This window comes from Labrus bergylta, chromosome 5 (genome assembly GCF_963930695.1).
Source record: "Labrus bergylta chromosome 5, fLabBer1.1, whole genome shotgun sequence".
NCBI classification, from domain to species: Eukaryota; Metazoa; Chordata; class Actinopteri; order Labriformes; family Labridae; genus Labrus; species Labrus bergylta.
The window spans coordinates 6,666,087-6,691,682 of record NC_089199.1 but is presented as its reverse complement, the minus strand read 5'-3'; the positions used below and the strand labels follow the sequence as shown (position 1 = coordinate 6,691,682).

Sequence of the window (25,596 nt, the reverse complement as noted above, 5' to 3'; positions counted from 1 at the left end):
GGAAGCCACATTTTTGAGGGGAGGGCGAGATGATGTGTTACATATCATCTTTTCTAGTGCTGGGCGATAACTCATGAACTCAGTTTTTATAAATCACTTTTTTGTATTGTGGGCTAATCCTCCTCTGTAGTGTCGTACAGTGCTCACAGGTCTCAAACGTTCTTGGTGGTTGTGGTGTGTAGTGAGTCACTTAATTTAAACCTGATGTGTACAGATGTTTTAAGGGGGTCACAACAGTAGAAAATATAAAACTGTGTTGGAAATCTCTTGATACAAGGTTACATCGTGGATGTTTTTTTGGTTTCCTTTGGGAATAAGACGTCTAACTACGACTTTTCTGTATAAGAGAATTTAAGTTTTTTGAGGTTCATTTCCCTTCAAGCAACTCACCTAACTTTCCTATAACGTCTGCAACTTCTTCACTCTTGTTTTCATTTAGTTGAAGCAGTAGAATAAGGAGCTACCAGTTGGAGATTAACTTAATAATCACAGAGTATTAAGTGTTTTCTTTCCCAAAACTAATGAAAAGATCAAAAGTAGTTCAAGGACAGGATGAGAGGGTGCAATAACAGTTGAATCTTTTATCTGTCATTCCCGACGGAGCCGTTGAGGACAGGATAATTACACCATATGTAGTCAGAGTGCTGAAAAAAACCTTTCCCTACTCCCTTCAGAGTTTCTGGATCCCCTGTGGACGGATTCGAGTCCATCCTGTTCCTTTTTGTGACTGGCCATATCCCAAAGTCAATCTGACAAACATTAGCTGGGAGTGTTCTGGTATCTGGGCTGAATGGTGCTCAGTGGTGTGAAACTGAAGTCTGTCACAGTGGAGTGTTTGTCTTATCTTTCTACCGAGAGACACACAGACACGTGGGCTGTTTGTCAGCAGCTCTTCAGATTTGATGCAAGTTACTCACTGATTCAAGCTGCAGGGGGATGCAGTACAGGTGTGTGAACAAATCAGGAGGTCAGCCAACAATTTCACTTACACTAGATAGATAGATAGATAGATAGATAGATAGATAGATAGATAGATAGATAGATAGTATAAGGAATGGTTAAAGTAGTTAGCTAAACATTAGAAATACAATGCTGACATATTTAGATTCATGTGAAAGATTAACAGAAAAATGTAGGATAAAGTACGTTAGCTAGCTAGATGGGTTGTAGCACCCTGACACAACTGGAACAGAAAACACTATTGCTAAAGTTAGCTATGTTAAGTTAAGCTAATTTGTTGACAATAAATGTCAACTACTTAGCTTAAGTAGAGGATAAACACTTGAAATATTTTGCATAAGGAACACAAGACATTAGAGAACATTTAGCAATAACTAACCAGTTTCATTATTTGGCTAAATGTACAATAAAACCATTAAGATAGTTAGCTGCACATGTTAGAAAACAAAAGAAATGCAAAGAATTTACTAATAACTGGTTGATATAGACGCTTAAGAGTTAAAAAATAGTTCAAATAGCTAAAAGCACACGTAAACGGTTTAAACTGTTAGTCTAACAATAGATAGTTGAGTCATTAAGCTTCCCATACAAAGCAGCAATTGCTTGATGCAATTAAAGGCGTCAAAAAGCCTCCAGTTTAAAGTAAAATGAAACCAACACATTGGTAACTTGTTGTGCTTTGACTTTTCAAAGCAGGAAACACACAGATGTAATGAGTGTTAACGTGGAGGGAGGGGGGGGTTCTATTAGGCTGAGCCAGCTGTCCTTGTTTTGTAGATTTGGACTCACTGAAAGAACCTTGGACACTTACTGGAAGAGAGCCATCGTTAATGTTTGTTCTTCCACCTGTGCTTTCCCTGCTGTGATTAGCCAAAATATTCTCTGTGAAAAGAGGTTTGCGTAGAGCTCCTCCGACAGGCCTGTGGGTGTACGTTTGAAGGTTGGAAACTGCTTCCAGAGATAATTTCTTAGCAGACGAGTATATAAGCCCATCATGAGTGTTTTTCATGCTGTTTACCAGGGATGTTTCATGTGTTTTTTTAATGAAGTTTGTACAGCCAGACTGCACAGGGTTGGAAAATACATCCCCCACACTTAACATGGAGTAAGCAGATGTGTGTGTCAGTGCTTCTCCATCTCTACATTATCAGCTATGATTTGCATTTGGTTGTCTCAGATCAGTCCTCTGCTCTGCAAGGTTTCTCTTTAGGACTGACGGATCATCACTCGTCTTGACTTTAATTTAAATAATAAAACAGGGCATCAAGTACAAAAAGGGAAACTACAAAGTCGGTTTTGATCTCAACTCCAGCGGGGGAGGTTGTAATCTGATCGGCCCACAGAGAGGATATTCAGGAATCAAAATAATAGTCTGCCTTTCCCTGGGCCTTTAAACTAATCCCCTTTCATTTATTTTCTGCTGTAGTCAGATGTTTCTTAACGTGAACATCGTAGAAAATCAAACAGATGTCATCATTTCCCTTGTTTTTCCTGAATGACCAGATGCACCTCGTGGGAAATTACCTACTTACAACAAGTTATGTGCTCAACTTTATACATCTTCTCCGTATCTGCAGGAAGTGGCAGACTCCCCAGTCGTCTCGTCCGCCTGAGGACACCCTGATAAAAAAAATAAAAGCGTGTAATAATATAAACTTGAGACATTAGAATATGTGACTTCTACTGTCTCTCTGTTTACAGTGATAACATTTTGGTTCTGGATATCTTCTTTGAAGCGCTGAACTACGAAACAATCGAACAAAAGAAAGCCTACGAGTTGGCAGGCCTTCTAGGTAAGGAAATGGCTGTCAAGTGTTTGCATGGGAAAGTATGATATGTTCTATTCAACATGACAGATGCTTTTTCATCCACACTGACAGTAACACAAGTGTCTGCATTTTTACAATAGGTGTTCAGGTCCAGAAGACACACAATTGTCTCTTTAATCTATTGTGACTTTTTCCACTCTATCTTTGCTTTGTAGTCGGTGTTTTCTGTCACATTTTCCACCTTTCACAGTTTCATTTTTCTTTAAAGTATGCTGTGGAGCTTATCTCTTGTTCATATAAATGTACTGGAGTGACTTTGCACTCTGTTTTGAATTGAGGATTCAATTCGTGCTTTCTTTTGTATCTTCCCAGGTGATATTGGAGGCCAGATGGGACTCTTTATCGGAGCCAGCATCCTCACGATTCTCGAACTCTTTGACTATCTATATGAGGTAAAATTATTCTTCTTAATACTTCTCCCATGATCATTTGAATCATCTTTTTGAGTTGTATTGTTCAAGAAAATGTGTACTATTACAGTGTTCACAGGCAAGTTTGAGCAAGCATGATGATCGCTGTGTCCCTCACAACCCGGGTTATGGTGTCCATCTCCGTGTCACACCCATAGACACACGCACACATTTCAGCAGCATTGATGCTGAATACATTTACATTTTGGATGTATTATATTTTAGATTAAGCTGGAAGTGTTTGTTCTCATTAGAGCAGCAATGTGTTGTATACTTCCCCTCATGCTTTCACTTCTTTAAGCATTGCTGAATGATGTTTGTCTTTTTTTTCTTTTCTTTTTACAAACGGGCAGAACTCATGACAATATCACAAATTGTTGGTGTGAGCTGCATGTGTAGAAGCAGATATAAATTTCTTGCTTCGACTTTACCCAGACTTTTTCCTGCCAGCCACCGAATAAAGTTTCCACATGCAGTCAGATTGAATCAATGTATGAACGTTGATCGAAATATTCAGGAATATTTGCTGCAAACAAGCAGGTGGGGCAAAAACCGAACGTAATAGCGCAGCTTCATCCTTTTTCTGCTAGTCAGTATGATCTTCTCTGCTCTTAAGTTGATACTGTGGATACATCCAATTACACTAGGCATTGATCTATAGAAAAAAACTGACATTTTGTTTCGTCCACCATCTTGGATTTCCAGTATTTTTTTTTTACATAAAACCTTGCCCTTCTCTCGTCTGAAAGGGAAAACTTTACGCTGTGAGTGGTAGATGTGAATAAGCAACTCAGGAAGATTTTCAGGGGCGGGGTTTCCTGAAATCTTTTGGAGTATATGTGTGAAGAGTTTAGTTCTTGATGAAAGTGTAAAGTGAGTGTGTGCATGAAAATATACAGCTCATGTGCAGGATCTCTGTATCTCTGTAAACAGAGTTAAAGAAGCTAAACTTTGGCTTTGGCTACCGCCCTGATGTTTTGAATGTATTGATATACTGACTGAAATAGAAAGTTTTGATCCCTAAAGGTCAGTTATGGATGTCTTCGCCTTTTTCAGGTGATCAAGTACAAGCTGTGCCGATGCATGAAGAAGAAACACAAAGGCCGCAACAACAACGACAGGGGAGCTGTGCTGAGCCTGGATGATGTGAAACACCATGTCAGTATGCTGCTGCTGAGCACTTTGACTGCATTGCTTTGACAGGGACACACTCTCAAAGCGATGCAGAGTAAACATGCAGAGTAAACATGAGGGTAAAGAGATAAAGATGGAGGAAGCTAGGAGAGGACAGTCGTGAGACACTCAAAAGGAGCGAAATGTGATTGGAATGCGTGGAGGAGAAAATTGAGAGAGAGAGAGACAAGTAGGAGAGTTGTGCAAATTTAATCAAAAACTGGGGGGACAGGACCGGCAAGGACGGGCCAGAGTTAGAGCTTTAGAAGGTGTGACAGCTCACTTATCTTCCAGTGTAAATGAAGCCAGTTCACTTTAATTGTAAGTCTGAGTTGCAGCAGAGAAAAAGGAAAAGCAGTGTCCCTCCTCTGATCTCCTCCCGACTCACTCGGTAGTCCTCTCTTTCCTTGCATCTTCATTATTTTCATCATTTTATTTTGAACTGGAGAGTATTTCTCATGAATGTATTTCCTCGTGCCTCCTGGCCAAGCTTGTTGCTCCTGTCATACTTTTGAGAGTGAGTTTACACGTTTTTCAGTTCCATCTCAAATTTTCTGTTTCATTTCTAGTGTGATGACTGCCTCCCCCCTCTGCTCTCCTGCTGACTCCACTTTATCTGACCTGCCTTGTCTCTCTGCTCCTCGTCTCTCTCTCTCTCTCTCTCTCTCTCTCTCTCTCTCTCTCTCTCTCTCTCTCTCTCTCTCTCTCTCTCTCTCTCCTAGACTCCTTGTGAGAACCTGCGTACACCATCGACATATCCCGGCAACATGCTACCTCATCACCCAGGCCAGGGCAACTTTGAAGACTTCACTTGCTGAGCAGACGCCGGTGAAGCAACAAAGTGCGCGTTATGCAACCAAAGCAAACAACACAAGAAGAACTTATCCAACACAGGGGAGTGTGAGGAACTGATACAAAGTCTAACAAAGGCACTTTTTACTTAGAAACGGGAGTAAAGCAGACAAATCAGAAATAAAGATAGACACGGTAGAAGAACTTCTACCCAGGGCAAAGCTGAGAGGAAATTCCAAAATATCAAAATATCTGTTAATTTTTCCAGAAAACTTTTCAAGCAGTGCTCTTCTATCTCTGTGTTTTTTTTTCTCTGGAATACTGCCGATAAGGATGCTCAAGGAGAAACCTCGCCAACAAGGACCTCTCTTTCAAAAAGACCGAAACAATAAAAGATAAAAATAACCATGGGAACATGTACAGTTATCTCACCACAGATCAGAAGAAGAGCCCCCCATGCCTTTATATAACAACCACAACACAAACTGGTTTTACACAACCCAGGACAAAGATCCTCTCTGCTTACTCCACTGTACTTGTAGCAACATCTGTAACTGTTGCAGCGCTCTGTAAAACAACAAGCCGGAGTCTGTGTCGTTTGTACAAGAATGTATCTATGTGTGCGATGAGTGTAGTCGGGTGTGCAGGGACGTTTTTCGATGGGATGGAGGTGCGTTATCTACCGTTTGAAATGTACTGGTGAAGATTTCAGGTCTCATCATGTAAATGCATGCTCGTATTTGTCCGGTGCATGTTTTTTTCATTTATCATTTATGATTTTCATTTTATTTTTTAAATATAAATATATAGATATTATAATGACCAAGTTTGCCTCAATGATATACAGGAAAAAGGAGGATGATACATCCCATATATTTCTGTGTATGAGTGTAGCTACGCAGTGTGTGTGAGTGTTCATGGGTGCCTACATCCAAGCAGGAACAGAGGAGCGTTTTGATTGTGTGGATGGATGAGCTACTGCTAATTTTCATTTCTCATCTCTTCTTTTTCTTTTCTTCCTCTTTTTTTTATGCATTCCACATGTGCCCGATGAGTCGAGGGGTCTTCATCCATTCCCTCTTATCTCGACTGCGAGCTGAGGTGACGGGAGAATCGTTTTTCTGCTTTTCCAGGCGAGAGTTGATTGCTGAAATCTTTGGGAGTTTCGTGGGGCTGTTACGGTTTTTTCTGTATCTGTGTTCTAGTTGCAAACGTCTTATCAAAGCACAATACCGCCAGTATGTAGAGGTGATGTAAAAGACAACGTACTATTCTTCTTGATATATTGTCATATTATTAATGTCGTGTTGATCCGACTGGTTTTTGGGTTTCTTTTTTTCTTTTCATATAAAAGCATACTCAATATTGCCTGATAATCCTTCTTCCAGGTAATAGGCTGGTCTATTTAGTTATCAAAAATCATAAATAAAATGTAAATATCATTTTGGAAATTGTTATTCTTCTGGGGTTTTATTCTAATAAGTGGATTTTCCTCTCTGATGCCTTTGTCTGTGTGTCTGGTTGAAGAGGTAAACACATTCAAATCACTGTATTTTTCAACTGCAGAAACTGTGCAAATGCTCATTTCTATCATACGTAGCTCCGAGAATATTTTATTAAGTATTCTCCCCTCATCTGAGACATTTTCTTATCTCTGTTTTTTCTAATCAACATGTTATCTTCTGTGTGTTTCTTGGAATTAAATCAGCATTAGGCAAGTGGGGCTTCGGGGGGCAGGAGAGGAGCCTGGTGTTCAAAATAGAAATTACTTATCTACTCCCAACATTCATTGTGCTGCAGTTCAACCGCTGCGAAGCAACCAAATTGGTGTTTTGGAGCTCCCTTGAAATGTAATTACAGTTTCTGCTGCTGTTTGACAAAAGGATGGATGAGAAATATCCTGCACAAGTTTCATCAAGATTGTCAGTCAGCGAGCAGATGCACATTACGGACGGCTCGTCTCGTATTCTACTGTACATCTGGTGCTGCCAACTGCCACACTTGTATCAGAGAAGCAGCTCAGTGATGCATGACTCTGAATATCAGAGCTCGGTTGTACTTTCTTAAAAATGGTCTGCCTGCAAAATTGTCTTTGTGGCTCGGTCAGCCGCACATTAGTCCACCGTGCACAGAAGGGTTATTCTAAGACGAGGAGTTTACTTAAGCTGTATAATTTTTTTATGATTACTTTTTGCAGGGAACCAAACATCATTGTTAATCTACTGTGAAAGTTAATTCATCATTTATCATTTAATGGAGAAACCTCGGTTGCATTAATATACGAGTGTTAAAGCTGCCGGGAACCAGCTCCACCATCTGATGAAGATTTTCTTTCTCCCTGTTTTGAATGATTGAAACCTGATTTTGCCCCCTGATGGTTTTATTACTTTCTGTCTGTACCTGCCAAGAAGACAAATTAATCAAAAATAAAAGACGATGCTGTTCATTTCCTTTTGGCATTTTGTGTTTTTGTCTGAGCGGCAGCCGGCATCTCTGAAGATTGCGGAGGAGGGTCAGGATGCAGGAGAGATGCCTGCCTGTCTGCTTGCCTCCTGGTGACAGAAATCCTGCAGGAGATGCTCCCTGCATCCTGATAAGGCTCCAGGGGCAAAGCAGGTGGGGTGGGCGTGTGTAGGAGGTACCAGAGGGAGTTCAGACAACCTGTAAATATTCTCCAAAATGATGAATAAGTCAGGATTTCCTGTTGCTAGGGGCTTTACAAGAGTTTCAGATGGGGTTAGCAGATCTTAAAATATCTTGGCAAACTTTGTCTTTTCTCTCTACATGAGGTTAAATGATTATTTTCCCTCATTAAGCCCTCCAATAAAAAGATCAGAGAGGACTGCTCCCTCCTTGATTTAACCTTGTTGTTTGACTCCGTGCCAACCTGTGGACCCTATAAAAGAGAGACACTCTTAATGGATTCTTACCCAAACTGCCTGCCCTTCTTAAATGGCTGTATCACCCTCATCTAATCACCTCAGGCAGCTGGGTGTCATTTAGACACAGGGTGGGGGGTGAGGGGCGTTTTCATGCTGGAAACTTGTAATGAGTCGTTATACTTTAATGAGACTAGTTGTGCGCCTGTTTTCACCCACATCCGTCAATTAAACCATGCCTTCTGCTTTTGCTGAGCGGCACTCAGACTTAAGATCTTTTACTATCAGAGGTAATATCCTCCTAATCCTATTATCACAGTTTGTCATCTGAGCCAACAAGGAGATTACACGCTTGTTTTAAGCTTCCTTAATGTGGTACACTAACACTGTTCTCTACTACAGCACAGCCACAATAGTGTGTCAACTCAACACGCTGCCAAAGGGTTTTTTCCACCAGTGCCAATATTATTACTTTGTATTGGTATTTGGTATATTTATATGTATTCTTTATTATAGACAAAAAAAGAGAGATCTAGTTTAACCTGTAATGTATCAAGAGATCTTGATCTCAATGGGTTAATTACCTGGTTCAATTAAGGTTGGAAAATACATGAATGAATATGTTTTTGTTTGTTTTTATTTTTTCTTCAGCAGGGAGGGCATGGTGGCTCTGCAGCAAAACTCATCAAAATATAACAAAACACAACAAAACTACTCTACACAGAAAAAACAAAAGAACTAGCTAGTGTAGATTAAAAAAGGGCTCAACAATCAGATTAAGAACAACAATGAGGTGTTCTTTGTACTCTCATTGACACATTGTTGTATTCCACTTACAGTAAGATACTTACTTTAAGATAACTTTGACCATTTCAATTATTAATTCAAATTTAAAATCAACGAGTTCATTGTGACACATAACCAGGTTTAATTCTACCATATTACATTTTGTTGACTACATAAAGATCATTTACACAGGACAATATTCAATGAATAAAATATTATTACAAAAATAAGAGGTTCTTAATAATGAATCATTTTACTTTGCTCCTTTATGCGTAGTTCATGCTTAATGTTTCTCCTCTGACATTTAGTTCTGACACTAACGTGGACTAAAGGCACCTGTGTCGAATTTTCAGTTTGTGTTGATTCTGGCGCCCCCTGTGGACAAAGCAGTAAATCTCTTTGCTGATCATGTCTTGAACATGTGTAGGGGAAACAAAACACAGTGTCTTTTTACAGTCACATGTATCACACAAGGTGAATATTTGTTGTGGAACATGTGAAAACAGACCATTTCTTTGGTGTGCTGAAAACCCTCTCGTTTGATACCGAAGTGATTTCAGACATTCAAGATTATCATATGGAAATATTAAATCTTAATGGGGATGGTCTCATTTCCAGTTTATATTGAGGTAATTTCAAATCTCAGTCAGTTAAATTAAACTGTAAAATGTTGATATACTTCTTGCACCAGTGACGAACAGTTATATTATAACACAACTAACAAAATAGCCAATTGCACCAGGACATGGAGCATGGGAAACTTGCAGTCAGAACTCAACCCAAAATATGTCCATTTATGACTCTTGACACAATGGCTCTAAGTTTTACTGTGCTTTCGACAGCTTCATATCTGTGGATCTATACTGTGCAGAGATGAATTTTTAAGCAGGATTGATACTCCAGCTCAACTCTGTGCTCTCACTCCTGCCAGAATGTCAGATGAGTCACATTTCTGGTGTAAATTTATCGTGTCAGATCTCTCAGTGCAATTAGGATGCTCAGCCGTTTGTCATAGATAAGGCTGCAGCCCGACTTCTCTGGGCTGCACTTTACGTTCTGCTTGTTAAGAAGATTAATAATAACAGTGCAGCGTCGAGTTTCTCAGTACTCATAGACGTCATATTAGATTTCAAATATGAATCAAACTGATTGGTCCTTTCATGTGTTTAAAGTATGAAACCCAAATTCAGGAGAGTTAATCAACAAAAATGGGTGACAAATCCTCTCTGGAGTTTTGAAGCACCATGCAGCCATTTAAACACTTTCACTGTCTCATAAACGAGGATTTTATTCAAAAAATGACTAACCCCTCCTCCCTTGTATGCACACAGGCGCGCTCTGATCAAACACAAACAAACAGGCTCTGCAAACAGATGGGACGCCATGTATTGTAGTGTTGCAGCTCCATACTAATTGGAGGGAAATGTAATGACATCAAAGTTTGAAAACAAGATTTGTGTGGGTGACTTACAGGCCCTCAGCTGCTCCGCTGTTAACTTGTTTTCTTGTTAATAGAAACCATTTTAGAAGTGTCTGTGTGGCTCCCCACGTGAAACGTAATAATGATGAGGGTGCTATTTAAAAGATTCAATTATCAGATTGTGATCGATCAGAGTAGAGGTACTGTTATTTATGAACCTGACTTTGATGAAATAAAACAATTTTGTTTGACATCCTTCGTAAAATAAAATGTTTGTGATTTTTTCTGATCATGATAACGTGAACTGACATTCAACTTAGCCATGAAACACACCCAAAATTCAATAAAAGCTCAGAATGTGCAAACATACAAGTTTGAATCCCTTTGGAAAAAAAAGTCAGTGCAAAGATTTGCAATTTTGTTTTGATGTCATATCTGTTTATTGTATAGCTTGTTCAGGTTAAATTCACTTATAGACAACAATTTTGTTATTTTTTATTTTAATGCCACAAAAAAATGGGAAGAATACTGTTCCTGCACCCTGCTCTGGGAGCTCCAGATGCTCTTTGGTTTGGTTGAAATTCAGTTTGCAGTTCCCTGCTGACAGCTGACCTGGTGACATTACAAACAAGGGGAAGTTGAACCTCCTTGGAGCTCTTTTGACAAACCAGACTTGCTTGGTTTTTGGTTTGATGTAGATCCAAAAATCTATCTAAGGATGGTTGCCTTAGAATAATAATGCTAAGACTAATATAATACTTCAAACATTAAATTATGACAATCAAAGACTCTTCTGATCACAGTTTTTCTGCAGTACCATCCGCACACAACAGGGGTCGCTGAGGGCCGTAAACGCAAACCCAAAAACCTCAGTTCCCGCTCTCGCGATAGCTCCGTGCTTCCACCGGCGGCGGCGACACTCACTCACAGAGGAGATGGCGGCCAGAGGGGGGTTTCAGTCGGCACCGACGGCTGGTGGTGGTGGAGCAATGGGACCAGGACCGCCGGTACCGGGCGCAGGACCAGGCATGGGCCCCGGGACTCCTTCTGGAAGGATGGGACCGTCGTCGGCCGCGCAGAACCACATGTACCGCTCCCCGATGCCCGGGCCTGGCTACCCGGTGAGATATCACTCCATCTTTGCTGCTGACGCGTTAGCCTGTCCGCTAGAACAAAGCCTCTCACCGCCGCTTTGTCACAGGCAGCTAACCGTAACCACGGCTACCGGCGCTCATTGTAGCAGGCCGCCTCCTCGAAAAGACCTTATTAAAACAGTCAAACTCTTCACTTTGAGTCACTAACAGAGTTTGTTTTTCTGTTTGAATCCACACACACTCACACACACACACTCTCTCCCGCCCGCTAACATTAAAAAGCTGAGCTAGTTTGTCACGGTAGCCAATTAGCTTAGCCTGCTAATGTTGCTATGTGTGTGTGTGTTTCGCTTAAACTGCTTTCTAAACAAAACGAGGTTGACTTTAATGAACTTTCTTGTGTTTGCTTTTTTTATCGCATTGTGATCAGGCTTCGTACTTGGAAAGTTTTAAAGCTCTAGTGGAGGTGAAAAGTTGGACCTACATTAAAGCTAAGCTATCAAAAAGCTTGTGCATATTTTTTAATGAATAGGAAAACTGCAGTATTTGTAATAATGAACACAAAATCTCTCATTTAAAAAAAAAAAACATCCCACAAGTGAGGTTAGACTCACACCCAGAGTTTACAGAAGGTGAGGTTTGTTGCAGACAAAGTTGGTGTTCACAACTTCACAGAGAAATCAGTGGTTGGATTTGGCATCCTAATACTTATTTTAAATACACATGTCTGGTATCACACAACCACAACAAGTGGATCAACATGTTTGGTAACTTCACAAAGATTTTAATTTTATATCATAGCTACCAGTTGACCAAGTTATTTAATATTTTATTTTTGCTCCTATATAGAATAAAATGTACAGCTGATGATCATTTTTCTGTCTATTTGCAAATCTACAAATTTGCTGATCTAGTTGACATCATAATTTTCTTCATGTAATTCAACAGATTTATTCCAAATGTGACATTGGAGCAGTCAAAACTGACGCACTTAAAGTTATTTTTTAATTACGTGTCTCAAATAAGTATCATAGTACAAAAAAAACAAGCATTTATTTTTTTTAAAAGTCAGAGTAATGACTAGATTTCTGACCAGAGAGAAGGGGCAGAATGAGCCAGAAAGTGATGAAAAACAAAGAGCAATGTTAGCAAGAATAAAACAAGGATTTATAAATATTAATCTACAATAATCTGAGTATTTCAAGATGATCATATTCTAAACCACAAATAAACACACTGATGCCTTAGCACAATCCAGCGGGAGGGTGTCAGGTTTGGTTTACTGCAGCAGATTCTACATCTTCTGGTCTTTCTGCTCAGTTTGTAAGTAGCTCAGTCCAACCATCTGTCAAACAGGCGCAGATGATGGAAGAGAATCAGAGACAGGGATGTAACCAGGTTGCTATGTTGTTGTTTTTCCAGCATTTTAACCTTGCAGTTTGCATGCTGAGATTTGCTGGGGGCTACACAGCACACGCCACTGCTTTAAGGTGGACACCCATAACTGACCACAGCAAAATGAGATCGAGACAGCAGAAAGCAGTTTTTCTACAAAAACAGATACCACCAAACTCATATGGTGTGCAAAAGTGTTGATTGAAAGGGGTTATATTTTTTTTATGAGGAAATTCATTGTTTTTCAGGGACAGCTTCCCTCCTTATGCACTTGCATGCATTATTTCTATAGAGTGATTAGCATCTGTTTTGACAAAATGTTGGTGTTGGAACAGTTCTGGTTTCTTTTTTTGATGTCATGGGAGTGTCGTCCAAAACATATCTGCTGTAGTCCTGTGTAGAGAGTGAAAGAGGTGGAAGTCATCACCATAATCAGTCAAATCCTGCTTTCACCTGTACACAAGTTGCTTTTTATTTGTCTCTTATAGATATACATCTATTTATATGCTTAGATAACAGTCCAGCTGTTAAAGGTTTTCACTGCTTGATCTTTATTCTTGCCTCTCAGGGTGCTGGTTGGACTATAAATGATAAAGAGTGCACGGTAAAGGAATTCTTGATGCAGAAACCCTTAATCACTTATCCAACTATCCGCCTGCTATGAAGGAAGCCCTATAAAATATGCCCTGCTCACTCCCAGGGGCTTTACAGTGGTCTGAATATATGTGTTCAGTGTCTTTTGCTGCACCTCTACACTGTGTGCAGGCTGGTGTTTTGCAAATTGTGCTGTGATATCTTATTGTTTTTTATTGCTAGTGTATTATTGAAGATTAAAATTCTGAATGTAATTGGAAACTTAAAGAGTCTAATTACCGTATCTATCTAAATTTTGAGTTTCTTGACTGGAGTGTTAGTAGGATTATTTTAGACTTGTTTGCACCATCGACAGTGACACGTAGAGTGCTCTTAAACTCAGATATGCAGTTTACAGTTATTACTGTTATCCGTGCATACAGTGATCATTTCTATTGAAGCAACTTTTAATCCTCTCATCTGTAGTTGAGTGTTTTTGAACAGGATCGGAGTGTATCTAAAATTAATTTGCTGTTTCTCTGGATGGCACTTTTGTATTTTAAACCGTGATCAGGATAAGTTCTTTATCACACAAGTTGTATTGCTTGCTGCTTAGCTGCTGGCGACCTGAGGCATAGTTGAGTGAAAGGATGTTACATCTGTTTTCTCTTCGGTGTCCTTGAGGCTTTCACTCATGGAAGCTGCCTTTCACAACATAGTCAAATTAACTTCATACTCTGAATAGTGCAGAACTCTGATGTTCCCAAGTAAGCCAAGGTTGTACCGATGTATGGCGCAAAGAGCACTTAATGATCAACATGCAGCGGCTTACTGCCCACACTGCACTGTTTGGAAAAGGCAGAATGCATTCATCTCGCTTGTATTGTTGGCAAGTTGAAGTCTGTCACTCCAACCACCCTCAGCTGCAGGCAGAGGAGGGAGCATGCTTTGCTGTAATCTCCCAGTTGTTGGACTGACTGCTGAACGGGAAAGCTGCAATCGATAATTAGTCATCAGCTGATTTTACCTGCCCTCATGCATTTAGACACAAGGAGTCGCCTGTTTGAGTTCTTAGCGCACGGCTTGGTGAGTTTAAGGTAGAACTTGTTGTGTATGAACCTGTTTAAAGGTGTCTGTGTTGAAATTGTTGCAGGGTATTGTTGTAGGACCGACCAGTGCCTTAACAAAGTATGTGTTTTTTTTTAATATACCTAAAGGCAATGAGTTTTGTTTTTTTCTGTAAATGGTTCAGAGCATCAGCTATGCTGTTTGTGTTTGTTATACTAAACACCGATGAAGGCTAAATTAATTTTGTTGATTTGGATTTAATTGTTTACACCAGAACATGTGCACTGCTGATATTTTGGTTTCATATTTATGTTGACCTTTCTAAACGGATATGTGATTAAAAAAGGGAGGCGTTATTTCTTGCATGAAAACGCAGCCCTTGCATTTTCTGATGTTCATTTAAAATAAAGTAAAAGGTGGGTGCTGACTTTTGTTTAGTTGTATCCTCAAAAGTTGTGAAAACATTTAAAAAGACATTAATCCCCCCCCCAAAAAAAACGGTTTGCTTTTTCTAATCAGACTGTTCACTTTGAACATCTTTAGACTTTAAGGTGTAACAAATCAGGTATCCACAAAAACATATAAAATACTGTTAATACTAATAATAAAACTCAAATTAATTATTTTTGCTGCTTTGCAGCCATTTTGTCTGTAACTAATTTAATTTATTGAGCTGCTGTTTAGTCAACAAAATGCCAAAAAGATGAATGCTTATTAGTTTCCATGAGTTTATGGATTTCCAGATCCATAAACTCTTCATTCATTATCATAAATGATGAGAGAAAAGAAGCAGCTTTTGACCTTTAAGAAGTTGGAACCAGCAAATGTTTGACATTTTGACTTGAAAATGAGAATAGACTAATAATCGTTCCTCAAAATAGCTGGCAAATAATTACCTTTAATCAACTTTCAACAGAACGTTGCAGCCATCATTGAGATATTTGAAATTAAATTAAAAAAAAGATCTTTCTTTTATTCTCTATGCAGAGACCAGGCATGCCTCCATCCAGCCGTATGACACCTCAGGGACCAGCCATGGGCCCCCCCGGGTATGGCAACAGTCCAGTGTCTCGCCCTGTGATGCCCGGCGTGATGGACCCGTCTCGCAAGAGGCCCGCCCCCAACCAGATTCAGCAGGTGCAGCAGCAGAACCGCAACCAGCAGTAAGTCGTCACTTTTATTTCCAGCTGCTGTGTTTCGCCTTAAACAGACGATCAATGTTTAAGCTAAACTTAAATTATTTTCTGTATATGTGTATTCAGAGTCTTCTGGTCTTAATTCTTGAGTTATAAGTGAAAATAACTGTTTTTTTATCTCTACATGTTGGACTTACAAGATTGATGACATTCTGCACACATTTTTCCTGACATTTAAAGTCTAAACGTTGAATAGGCTAATTGACAGAGTATTGACTGAAGTATGATTGATAGCTTCGTGGTTAACATGTTATCAGATTTATGTGAAAGACCCATCAGCTAGTTCAAAAAGAAGGACTGATAGTACTTGTTGATGAGCGAGAGAAATGCAACAGTGGTTTTTGGACCTGTGTCAAACAGATCCCTCTTGTTCTTGAGGTGAGGGACTGGACTTTTGTACTTATGTAAATGTTACACTGCTCCGCTCTGACCCACATTCAGACTTATCTTGTTTTTGTTAATTTCTTTTCACAGCACGAAGAAGAAGAAGATGGCTGATAAAATTCTACCTCAGAGGGTGAGTATCAATCCAACAACAGGAAATCCATTATTTCAGTCCTCAATTGTGTTGACATGATTACCTTTGCTTGTCCATTTCAATTTGAATTCAGATGGCTCCAAACAAAGCGAAACTAATCTGTGTTAGAAGTGCACTGACTGAGCACTTGAGATTACCTTCTTGACATTTGAGGTGGTCTGTCTTGTGCCCAGAGCAGCGATGCCCATAATGAATTGACATTAAACTAGGCCATGAAAAAATACTCCCTTTCTCTTCATTATTTCTTGAACTTGAACATAAATCCAATTTTTGTCCATATCACTCCAACACAGTTTTAGGATCTTATAACACACACCAAAACCTGTTGATACGTAACTGGTCAATACAGCTCAGACTACAAATGAACTTAAAACAACAACAACTACCTCGCTGAATCCATCCAGACCCCTGAATACAGATTCTACATCTTTATGTAGAATCTGTTATTAGAACTGTTATTTCAGCATGTTTTGTAATTAAGAGCGCTTTTAAAGGATATGAGATCAACGAAAATGTGTTATAGTTGCTATAATTCCACTATATAGAAAAAATACAAAACTCACACTTTATCTGGTTGTGCCTTGTTGTACATGTTGGGCTTCAGTCTGACCAGTGCCTTTAATGTGTCCCAGATCAGGGAACTGGTCCCAGAGTCTCAGGCTTACATGGATCTGCTGGCTTTTGAAAGGAAGCTGGACCAGACCATCATGCGCAAGAGACTGGACATTCAGGAGGCTCTAAAGAGGCCTATAAAGGTAAGTTTCTCTCAAATCATTTAGACCCTAAGGTCATTTTAAAGTTATCATCACTCTGGGGGCCTCTATAACTCCCTAAAACTGGACATCTCAGAGAAGAGTCATTGGTTGTGGGATAAGGTAATATATCAACTCTGCAATGTGTTTATGTTTATAGAAATGAAATACTGATGGTTGCTTTTGCAGACCAGTTTGATTTAGACATGAATACCCACATTATTTTGCTGAAGGTGACAGTCTCTTTGATGTTGGATATTTTACATAACTTGAATCTTCTGTGTGTTCAAATAGCAGAAACATTGAAATTGATGTAATCATATAAACAGGTTCACACTGTCACAGTGGAGCTATCTCATTTTTCCCTTCAGTAAATGATCCAATGAATCAGAACTGGAGTCATTTCTGTGAGAGCTTGAGAACATCATTTCAAAGTTCCTTTAAAACTTACTTTTCCCAGCAAAAGAGAAAGCTCCGTATCTTTATATCAAACACCTTCAACCCGGCCAAGCCCGATGCTGAGGATGGAGAAGGCACAGTGGCATCGTGGGAACTGCGTGTTGAGGGCCGCCTGCTGGAAGATGTAAGCTTCATAATAGAAATATATCTATCATGATGGATGTATTTGTAATCTGGTTTTAGACTGAAATTTTGTTGCATCTGTCTCAGACACTTTGAGTATAACGTGTTAAGTTTCACTTCTGTGAGCCACAGCTGTGAACAAGGAGTATTTACACTTTTAATTGAACTTTTTTTCAGTTTCATATACTTACAACAAAATTGCTTTCCAGACTGCTGTGTCCAAGTATGAAGCCACCAAACAGAAGAGGAAGTTCTCCTCTTTCTTTAAGTCTCTTGTGATTGAGTTGGACAAAGATCTGTACGGTCCAGATAATCACCTTGTGGAGGTAAGATAATGATTTGATGTACCAGAATATATGCTGGTGCCTACACAGTTGTCCTGTCCAGGACTACGTTTAAAATTATTGATTTTCTTGCCTTTTTTTGAGAAGAGAGACAACTATGTCTTTCCATCGTTTATAACATTAAGGACTGAGTCTAACAAGTATTCTCATCTTATGTTCGAGGTATTTTTTAGAGGTTATCACATCAGAAATATGTTTTTTTAATTGCTTGACACATTTTCCAGGTAATTGCTGGAATAACCTTTTTTTTTTTTTCTCATCAACACATCCAAACCAAAGATAATCACTTATTATCTATTGCAAATAGATAAAAGAATTCCTGCCTCAGAGCATCTGAAAAATGCCTTAAAAACAGCTGAAGCAATCAGTGAATTACAAAATTCAAGGACACATTTTTTTTTCTATGGTGCAAATTGAATATAAATTCTTCCAAACCTGTGATTTCTTTATTTGTATTTCTTTCCTAATATCTACTGGAGTTAATTTGTCCCACTTGTTAATTACGATTAGCAAATGTTAAGATAATAGTATTTGTATTATGTTTACCGATTTCATGTAGTACAGGTACTTCTTTATTGCTTAGGTCACAGTTGAAATGTGTCTTTGCAGATGAAGAATCTCAGTCGATACATCATTAAATACTCTGCCTGTCCTTTACTTAATTTTAGTGGCACAGAACTGCCACCACCCAGGAGACTGATGGCTTCCAGGTGAAGAGGCCTGGTGATGTGGGGGTCCGCTGCACCGTCCTGCTTATGCTTGACTACCAGGTAAATGTTGTGGGTTTCTCCTTCTTTCAAACTGTACTTTACAAAGGTATTTCGTCTGACTCTCAGTGGGATGGTAATGCTGCTGTTAGGAGCTCTTCAAATATTTGCTCAGGTAGTAGGGAGGTGTTAGTACGTATTTTCATGGATTCTTTCATCTTGATAATTTTGTGGACATATCTTGAAATTGTGTCAACCATCTCACAGTAATTCTACTTTTGGGTCTGTGACGCTGTAACCTTATATGGGTGAAGCACTTAAGTAGTAGCAGATCTATAAATGGATAGGAGCCAACTATATGTTGTCAGCAACTGTTTGCTAGACAGAGAGTCTACATCTGATACGTATACAAATCAGTGACATGTCATCTTTATTGTTTTATAGTGATGTACCCAAATGGAAAGGAATTTGTGGGCTGTACCTTCTAGCAGAATATAAGCCACACTGTGTGATGAAGACTTTGCCATTTTGCCCATGATGGCCACTTTGCCAATGATTGTCAATGATTGTGAGATCTTGGTCAGCATGGGTCAGCGATGGTCTGCACTTTGTCAGCCATGTGTGTTGTGTTTCTGTGTTGTCTGACCATGGCTGAATAAATGATCCACAGTCTGTTTCACGATTTCATAATTGTCCATCTCATACAGAAATAACCCCCACCTAACAGGAGGTCATAAAATGAAAAACTCAAATCTAAAAAGCAGACTGAGTTTCCTTTAATGCTCTTTTCATCTCCATTGTTCTTTGTGTTTACCAAACAGCCCCCTCAGTTTAAGCTGGACCCTCGGCTGGCTCGTATGCTTGGCATCCACACCCAGACCAGACCTGTCATCATTCAGGCCCTGTGGCAGTACGTCAAGACCCACAAACTCCAAGACCCCCATGAGCGCGAGTTCATAAACTGTGACAAATACCTGCAGCAGGTGAGTGGAGTCCACCTGTAAATACACATAAAAGTGAAGTGACACACTTTGTTACCTGATCAAGTACACCAGAAAAATCCTCAACTATATTTAGACTATATGAGAGGACAAAATGTAAAAAAATAATGATGTTTAAGTAACCAGGAAAATCTGCAGCATAACTATATTCTACATGTCCTCATAATAGACAGGCGCATTCAGATGTGAGCTGAAGATGTGCACTGTGAACTGAAACAATCCCAGAGGTCGAGATTTCAGTTCTCCTCTTAGCCTAATTTGAATTTAGTTTATATTGATGGTTATACTTACTTGCTCTCGCTGATAAAAATGAATGTTTCAAGCAAGGCGATGTAAAAAATGTCTCCAAAAAATGTCTTCAACATTTTGGTTAATGCCTTAGTCAGCATGCCACACTTCATAACACTTTACAAATGACAGTACATTTTCAAGTCTTGACAGTGTGTTTGTTTTTATTTTTCAGATCTTTGAGACTCAGCGAATGAAGTTCTCTGAGATCCCGCAGCGCTTGCATGCACTCCTGATGCCCCCAGAGCCAATCATTATCAACCACGTGATCAGGTAAACTCGTTATTGGGATGTTTGAGCTCCTTTTCGTGTGAACAGTCTAGAAATTCTTGCATTGTGTTGTTTTACTCTTACAGTATGCTCAATAGTAGATTGAGCGTGTCAAAGCCTGCCAACATTTTTTTTATCACCCAACTGTGCAGAGCTCTTACTTAAGTACTGTATCTACACTTTTCATTTCAACACTGGTCCTATCTAACTCTTATTGATTGATTCTTGTATTTATATTTAAATCACCTCATAAGTCCCATTGTGGTTATATATGGCACTTCATTCACATATCTGTATATATTTTATATTGGTCTTATCCTAGAGGCACATTAAGTACATAGTGCTTATATTCCACAGTTTATTCCTATTTCTCACTATATATTATGTTCTATACTTGTATATATAACATCATATTTAACACATGTCTTACCTCTTTTCACATGTCCTTTATTTCTTCATTCTTATTTTCTGTGTAAGAGTAACTGCAACACCCAGATGTTCCCCCGGGAGTACAATTGACAATTTGAATTGCCCCCAGGGACAAATAAGGTTTTTTGAGTTGAATTGAATTGAAAAGTGTTTCTGATTAATGAGGAATAAAAGGTTTTTTCCCCAACGTAAGAATGTGGATTGCTGTTTTGATCCCGTCCTGTTTAGGTTTAATGTCACATGGCACTAACTGATTGCACTGTGGCTTTTACAGTGTGGACCCTAATGACCAAAAGAAGACTGCATGCTATGACATTGATGTGGAGGTGGATGACACACTGAAGACCCAGATGAATTCCTTCCTGCTCTCCACGGCCAGTCAGCAGGAAATAGCAGGACTGGACAACAAGGTACACACACTTTCTCTCTCTCCCATCAACCTTTCTAAGATGTTCATCCCAGATGCTTTTTGTTGGACAGATGCTCAGTGTGGGTCAGGAAGAAGGGGATATATTTCTGTTTCTGCCAGTATTTCTCTGCTTTTTACTGTGGGTCCTTAAAAATTTCTTCACTTTTTTAAATTTTTGATTATGTGGTCAAAACTAGCAGCCAGGTCTTTGTGACTCTCTTCTGCTGTCACTGTGTAAAGGTTGTTTTTAGTACACTCACACTGTAAAAGGAACTCATTTCTGTTACTGTTCACCTGCTGAGGGCTATTTCACTCACTTCAGCTCTCACAAATTGTTGCCTGTGACTTGCTGCATTTTGTGCTGTTTTGATGTCGGTCAGGTTTTTCTCGACCCCCTGCGTACAAACCTCACCTTGAATGGGGCGGCTGTAATCACATTGATAAGACACGGAGGTGTCCTGCTGTTTAGTCCTTGTACGCGGACAAATCAACAATCATGTGGAGAGTGTTTGTTTATGGTTTATGGGCGCCACTCATTTTGTTGCTTCAATTTGGGTTTTGTAACATTCCCTGATTCACACCCAGCTGCTGCTGGTTTGACAAGAGACCGTTTGTAACAGAGCAGGGGTCACACATTCCCATGATACTCATCACAGTTAATGTGTTGAACACCCTTACACAGAGCTGAATCTTTAACCAAACAAAATGACCTGCAGTATTCCTGTCATAAGATGATAGTAAGACAATGCAACCCCAGTATAAAGTGTCACTTTTGTGTAGTGGGTCGATAAAGAACTTGTCCTCTAGCTATTCTATTTCCAAAGCCGCCTACATCAGGCTCAATATGGTTCGTAAATAATATTAACCTAGACAGCCTGGAGGACATTTAAAGTATCCATCAGTGGTTTAGTAAAGAATCAGGCCAATCAGCTGAGCATAACATATTTTTTTTAATTAAATGTCTTCTTACAGAAAAGCTTTGATTCATCACTGCTCTTCTTTCTTTTTAATTGTAGAGAAACTTGATCGTACTCTGCAGTCGTGTTTTGTCTTCATCTTATTGGCTAAAAATTCAATAAACCAATGAAGTATGGTTCATCAATTTGTTTACATTAAATACAACAAAATAAATCAAAAGCCAGCACCTGAAATGTCCCAGGGGTTTCCTATAAGTTGCAGTTTGAATTTGTTTTCTTTCTCATAAACATTTTTGAACAAATCTGCTTTTTCCCCCCATCAGACTTGCTAGCAGTCTACTTCCTTCCCTCTGCTCGTATCCTGGCATAAATATATTCTCAGATTGTGTAAGATAGCACAAAGGGGATCCACTCATAAAAGTATTATCCCAGAGCCATTCTAAAAAGTGAAATAGAAAGACAAAACCATTCCTTGAAGGACATTAAAAAGCTGATGCAAGATTATTTTACCATGTTTTAATGGGCAGTATCACTGATGGATGATCACAACATCAGACATGTCCATTACAATAAACAACATTGCAGCATCTTCTGAACTTTCTTCAGGTACAAAGCAGTGAGAAGTCACAGAAGAGCACCTCTGCATGCAGTACATTTTGCTGAAACATCTTGTCTTCATTCCTTTTAGATCCATGAAACCATTGAGACCATCAACCAGCTGAAGACTCAGAGAGAATTCATGTTGAGTTTTGCCAGAGATCCTCAGGGCTTTATCAATGACTGGCTCCAGTCCCAGTGCAGAGACCTCAAGGTGAGTTATCCATCAAGACCTCGCACTGAATCTTCAAAGAACTTGAAGCACTTTTATCTGTGGTCCAATATCAGCACAGATACCATGGTTCTTCAGCTAAGAAACAAAAAGAGAAATGTAACTCACAGCCCTGAGACAGTTTATTACTGCACCATGCATCGCTAAATGTTGACTGTGCCTTGTCAGCACAAAGTGTGACTAGGAAACGTTTAGATTGGGGATAAATATGGAGTGATGGTGTGAGTTAATCAGAAACAAACAGTCTGCCATTCTCCTTTAATCTTCTGAAGATGGTTAGAAAGAAATCCTTCATCGATTTAGAGAGAGAAATCTAATTTTGTCCTCCATAAATCAGATTTGAAACGGCAAGAAGACCCGCAGTGAAAGTCTTACGTCCCCATTACTATTGCTAAAGTTTGTTTTCTACAATTACGCGCCTCATACAATCATTCTTTACAGTGTTTTCCCTAGGTTTCCCACACGTGTCTGTGTTTGTGTGTGCATCGGGGCGAAACTCCGCCGTGCACGACACAGAGAGCAGAGGAGAATTGTAGACGCGCCACCATGTAGAGACAGAAATGACATGCCGTCGTGTAAATAAGATAAATAACATGAGGCTATTTAATTTGTTTAATAAAAGGACGAGGTATAGACCTGTTCTATAGGAAAGGTATCCTTATGACTTCTGTTGTGATTTGGCGCTATATAGAAAATAAAATGAACTTGACCATCAAGGGGGGCGGGGGAAACACTGCTTTATTGTCTCAATTCCCTTGTTTTTAAGGTATTTCAATCCCGTTGTATGTCCCTGTTTGGAGAAAGTCCTCATGTTGCTATTTATAAATACAGCAGAACTTTGATTTGGTTCATGTAGATGACTTATGACTTTAAACTAGCTTGAACCGCAAACGCATTGTGAAGATGTTTTAACGAGACACTGTGGACTGTAGACGAACACAACAGAAAGAGATCAAAGGGACATTGTTTTTGGAAAGTGGATACAAAATAGCAAACTACTGAATTGATAAAAAATGGAATCAGAGTATCACTGTTTCAGACTGTCAGCCTGCACTTTACATAATCAATATCTCACTTCAGATATCCAATGTCAGGGGACAGATAAGACTGGAAACTAACATCAAAGTATAAGCATAAACAAACCCTCTGGCATCACCAAGATGGAGTCATTTTCAAGCTGAGAAAATCCCCTCAGGTCATGTTAGGAGTAAATTTTGAGTCTGCGCTGTGGCAAGGTGACTTTGTTTCAGCTGTGGGTAGAGATGACTTCATTAAATCAGCGTGGATATCATGCTCTATCACCACACAAAGCGTGTGCTGCTCACAGGTGTATCACAGAAGGGCATAGACGGAGTACTTTGAGAAACATTTATTACACAGCGACTGCCACGCTCACCAGTGAACTGCTGACCAGCTGTCACCACCTGCAGAGTTCAGTCTGCTGAATCGCTCTGAGATTAAAAGAACTCAGTCCAAAGTTTGCTGCCGTGCCTCCACAGGAACACTGAAGTCAGACTTAAAAAAAAAAAATACTATTCTTGTTATAGCTTCAGTCTGTATTGAATTCAGGACCTTTGATACATGTTTTTATTTTTTTTATATAAATTCAATGATTTGTGGGTTTTTTATGTCTAAGCTTTGTGTCTTTCTCTGTTTTCAGACTATGACCGATGTGGTCTCAAACCCAGAAGAAGAGAGAAGAGCAGAGTTTTACTACCAGCCGTGGGCTCAGGAGGCTGTCTGTCGCTACTTCTACTCCAAGGTAATGTGATTTCCCTTTCCTCTCTTTCCTCTACTAACGCTTTATTACATTGCGTTTGTTTTGATACATGCATTCAATGAACCCAAACTCGGTTATCTCAAGAATTATTCCATTTATTGTCATTGAAATCTGAGAAGTTAAATTAAATTGCATCACAAACATGGCTGGGGACTGGTAGTGTTGTTTTATCTCTTTCATCTGTGACATTAGCTTTTCACTGTGACTGTGTCTTTAATTGATTGCGTGATAAATAAACTTAATTGACTTAATGTCTTAGTTTATTAAATCTTCTGTGTGACATCATCTTTCAGGTCCAGCAGAGGCGACAGGAGCTGGAGCAGGCGCTCGGCATCAGGAACACCTAAACAAATTTGGTCCACAGGCGACAAATGAGACGACTAATGTGTGTGGGATGTTCAAAGTGAATTCCTCGCAGAGTTTTCTGAAAACTTCGACAGATAGATACTAGACGAATTTACTGTTATATAGGATGTCTTTTTTTTTCTTTCTTTTTTTTTTTTCACCCTGCAGCTCGATTACGTTCACAGTTTGGTTGCTATTTCCAATATTTTGTATGATTTATTTCTGATTTTTTTTCCCTCACAGCACAGCTCCTTGTATTTTGTTGTGCATGTACTAAAGCCTCACCTGAAAGCATTCCTGTCATTTTGATATGTGTTCCCACACAAAAATGCAGATTGAACACAAGCGAACAAAGAGCAGAGCATACCTGGCAGCCCGTAAATCAGCTGGGATTGTTGTTTCTGCCTCTGGCTTTTTGTTCCCCTTTTTGGAAGGTAAATTGACATTTTAAACCCCTAACCCTCGCCCATTCTGTTGGATATTGTTTAAATAGTCAATCAGGATTTATTTTGATTTGATTTTTGCTGCACATTGGCTGTTAATGTGTCACTTTGTCTTAAGTTCTCAATGGTTTGTTTGTGCCACAGTCAGAGAGATGTTTGAAGCTCAATTATGACAGAATCGACATCTTTTTTCAGAATGTGTGGCATTTAGTATGAAGTTTTTTCTTTCCTTTTTTATTATCAATGATTCTTGTTTTCAAATGTGTATTATATCAGTACTTGTCTTGTTAGCTAGTACAGATTATCATGGAAGTAGCTAGTCTGAGTACCTCTAGTCTATATAGTTTTGTAAATACTGAGCATAAATAAACTGAAGATGGATGTGAA

The 25,596-nt window shown here is 39.3% G+C and overlaps 2 protein-coding genes across 4 annotated transcripts in view; both read left to right on the top strand.

Annotated features, from left to right (window-relative positions):
• Positions 1-7,613, top strand: part of asic1b (acid-sensing (proton-gated) ion channel 1b) — a 173,471-nt gene extending 165,858 nt beyond the window's left edge. For all 3 annotated transcript variants that reach the window (XM_020629372.3, XM_029276533.2, XM_020629371.3), the window contains 4 exons: positions 2,662-2,753; positions 3,102-3,181; positions 4,256-4,357; positions 5,095-7,613. In XM_020629372.3, coding sequence (XP_020485028.1) covers positions 2,662-2,753; positions 3,102-3,181; positions 4,256-4,357; positions 5,095-5,190 — 370 coding nt within the window. In that variant the 3' untranslated portion in view covers positions 5,191-7,613. The remainder of the gene's footprint in view (positions 1-2,661; positions 2,754-3,101; positions 3,182-4,255; positions 4,358-5,094) is intronic.
• Positions 7,614-11,142: 3,529 nt separating this feature from the next.
• Positions 11,143-25,596, top strand: smarcd1 (SWI/SNF related, matrix associated, actin dependent regulator of chromatin, subfamily d, member 1). The gene is made up of 13 exons (XM_020629419.3): positions 11,143-11,370; positions 15,367-15,542; positions 16,050-16,092; positions 16,746-16,868; positions 17,326-17,448; positions 17,657-17,773; positions 18,460-18,561; positions 19,320-19,481; positions 19,963-20,060; positions 20,761-20,896; positions 22,501-22,623; positions 24,302-24,403; positions 24,715-25,596. Exons 1-13 carry the CDS (start codon positions 11,185-11,187, stop codon positions 24,766-24,768), a joined length of 1,545 nt encoding a protein of 514 aa, XP_020485075.1. The 5' UTR covers positions 11,143-11,184; the 3' UTR covers positions 24,769-25,596.

What these genes read in the sequence shown, in the direction of transcription:
- smarcd1 (XM_020629419.3), top strand. Translation starts at nt 11,185, where the DNA reads ATGGCGGCCAGAGGGGGGTTTCAGTCGGCACCGACGGCTGGTGGTGGT. An exon ending in TGCCCGGGCCTGGCTACCCG is followed by an intron (nt 11,371 to 15,366) that starts GTGAGATATCAC and finishes TTCTCTATGCAG; the next exon opens with AGACCAGGCATGCCTCCATC. An exon ending in CAGATAATCACCTTGTGGAG is followed by an intron (nt 17,774 to 18,459) that starts GTAAGATAATGA and finishes ACTTAATTTTAG; the next exon opens with TGGCACAGAACTGCCACCAC.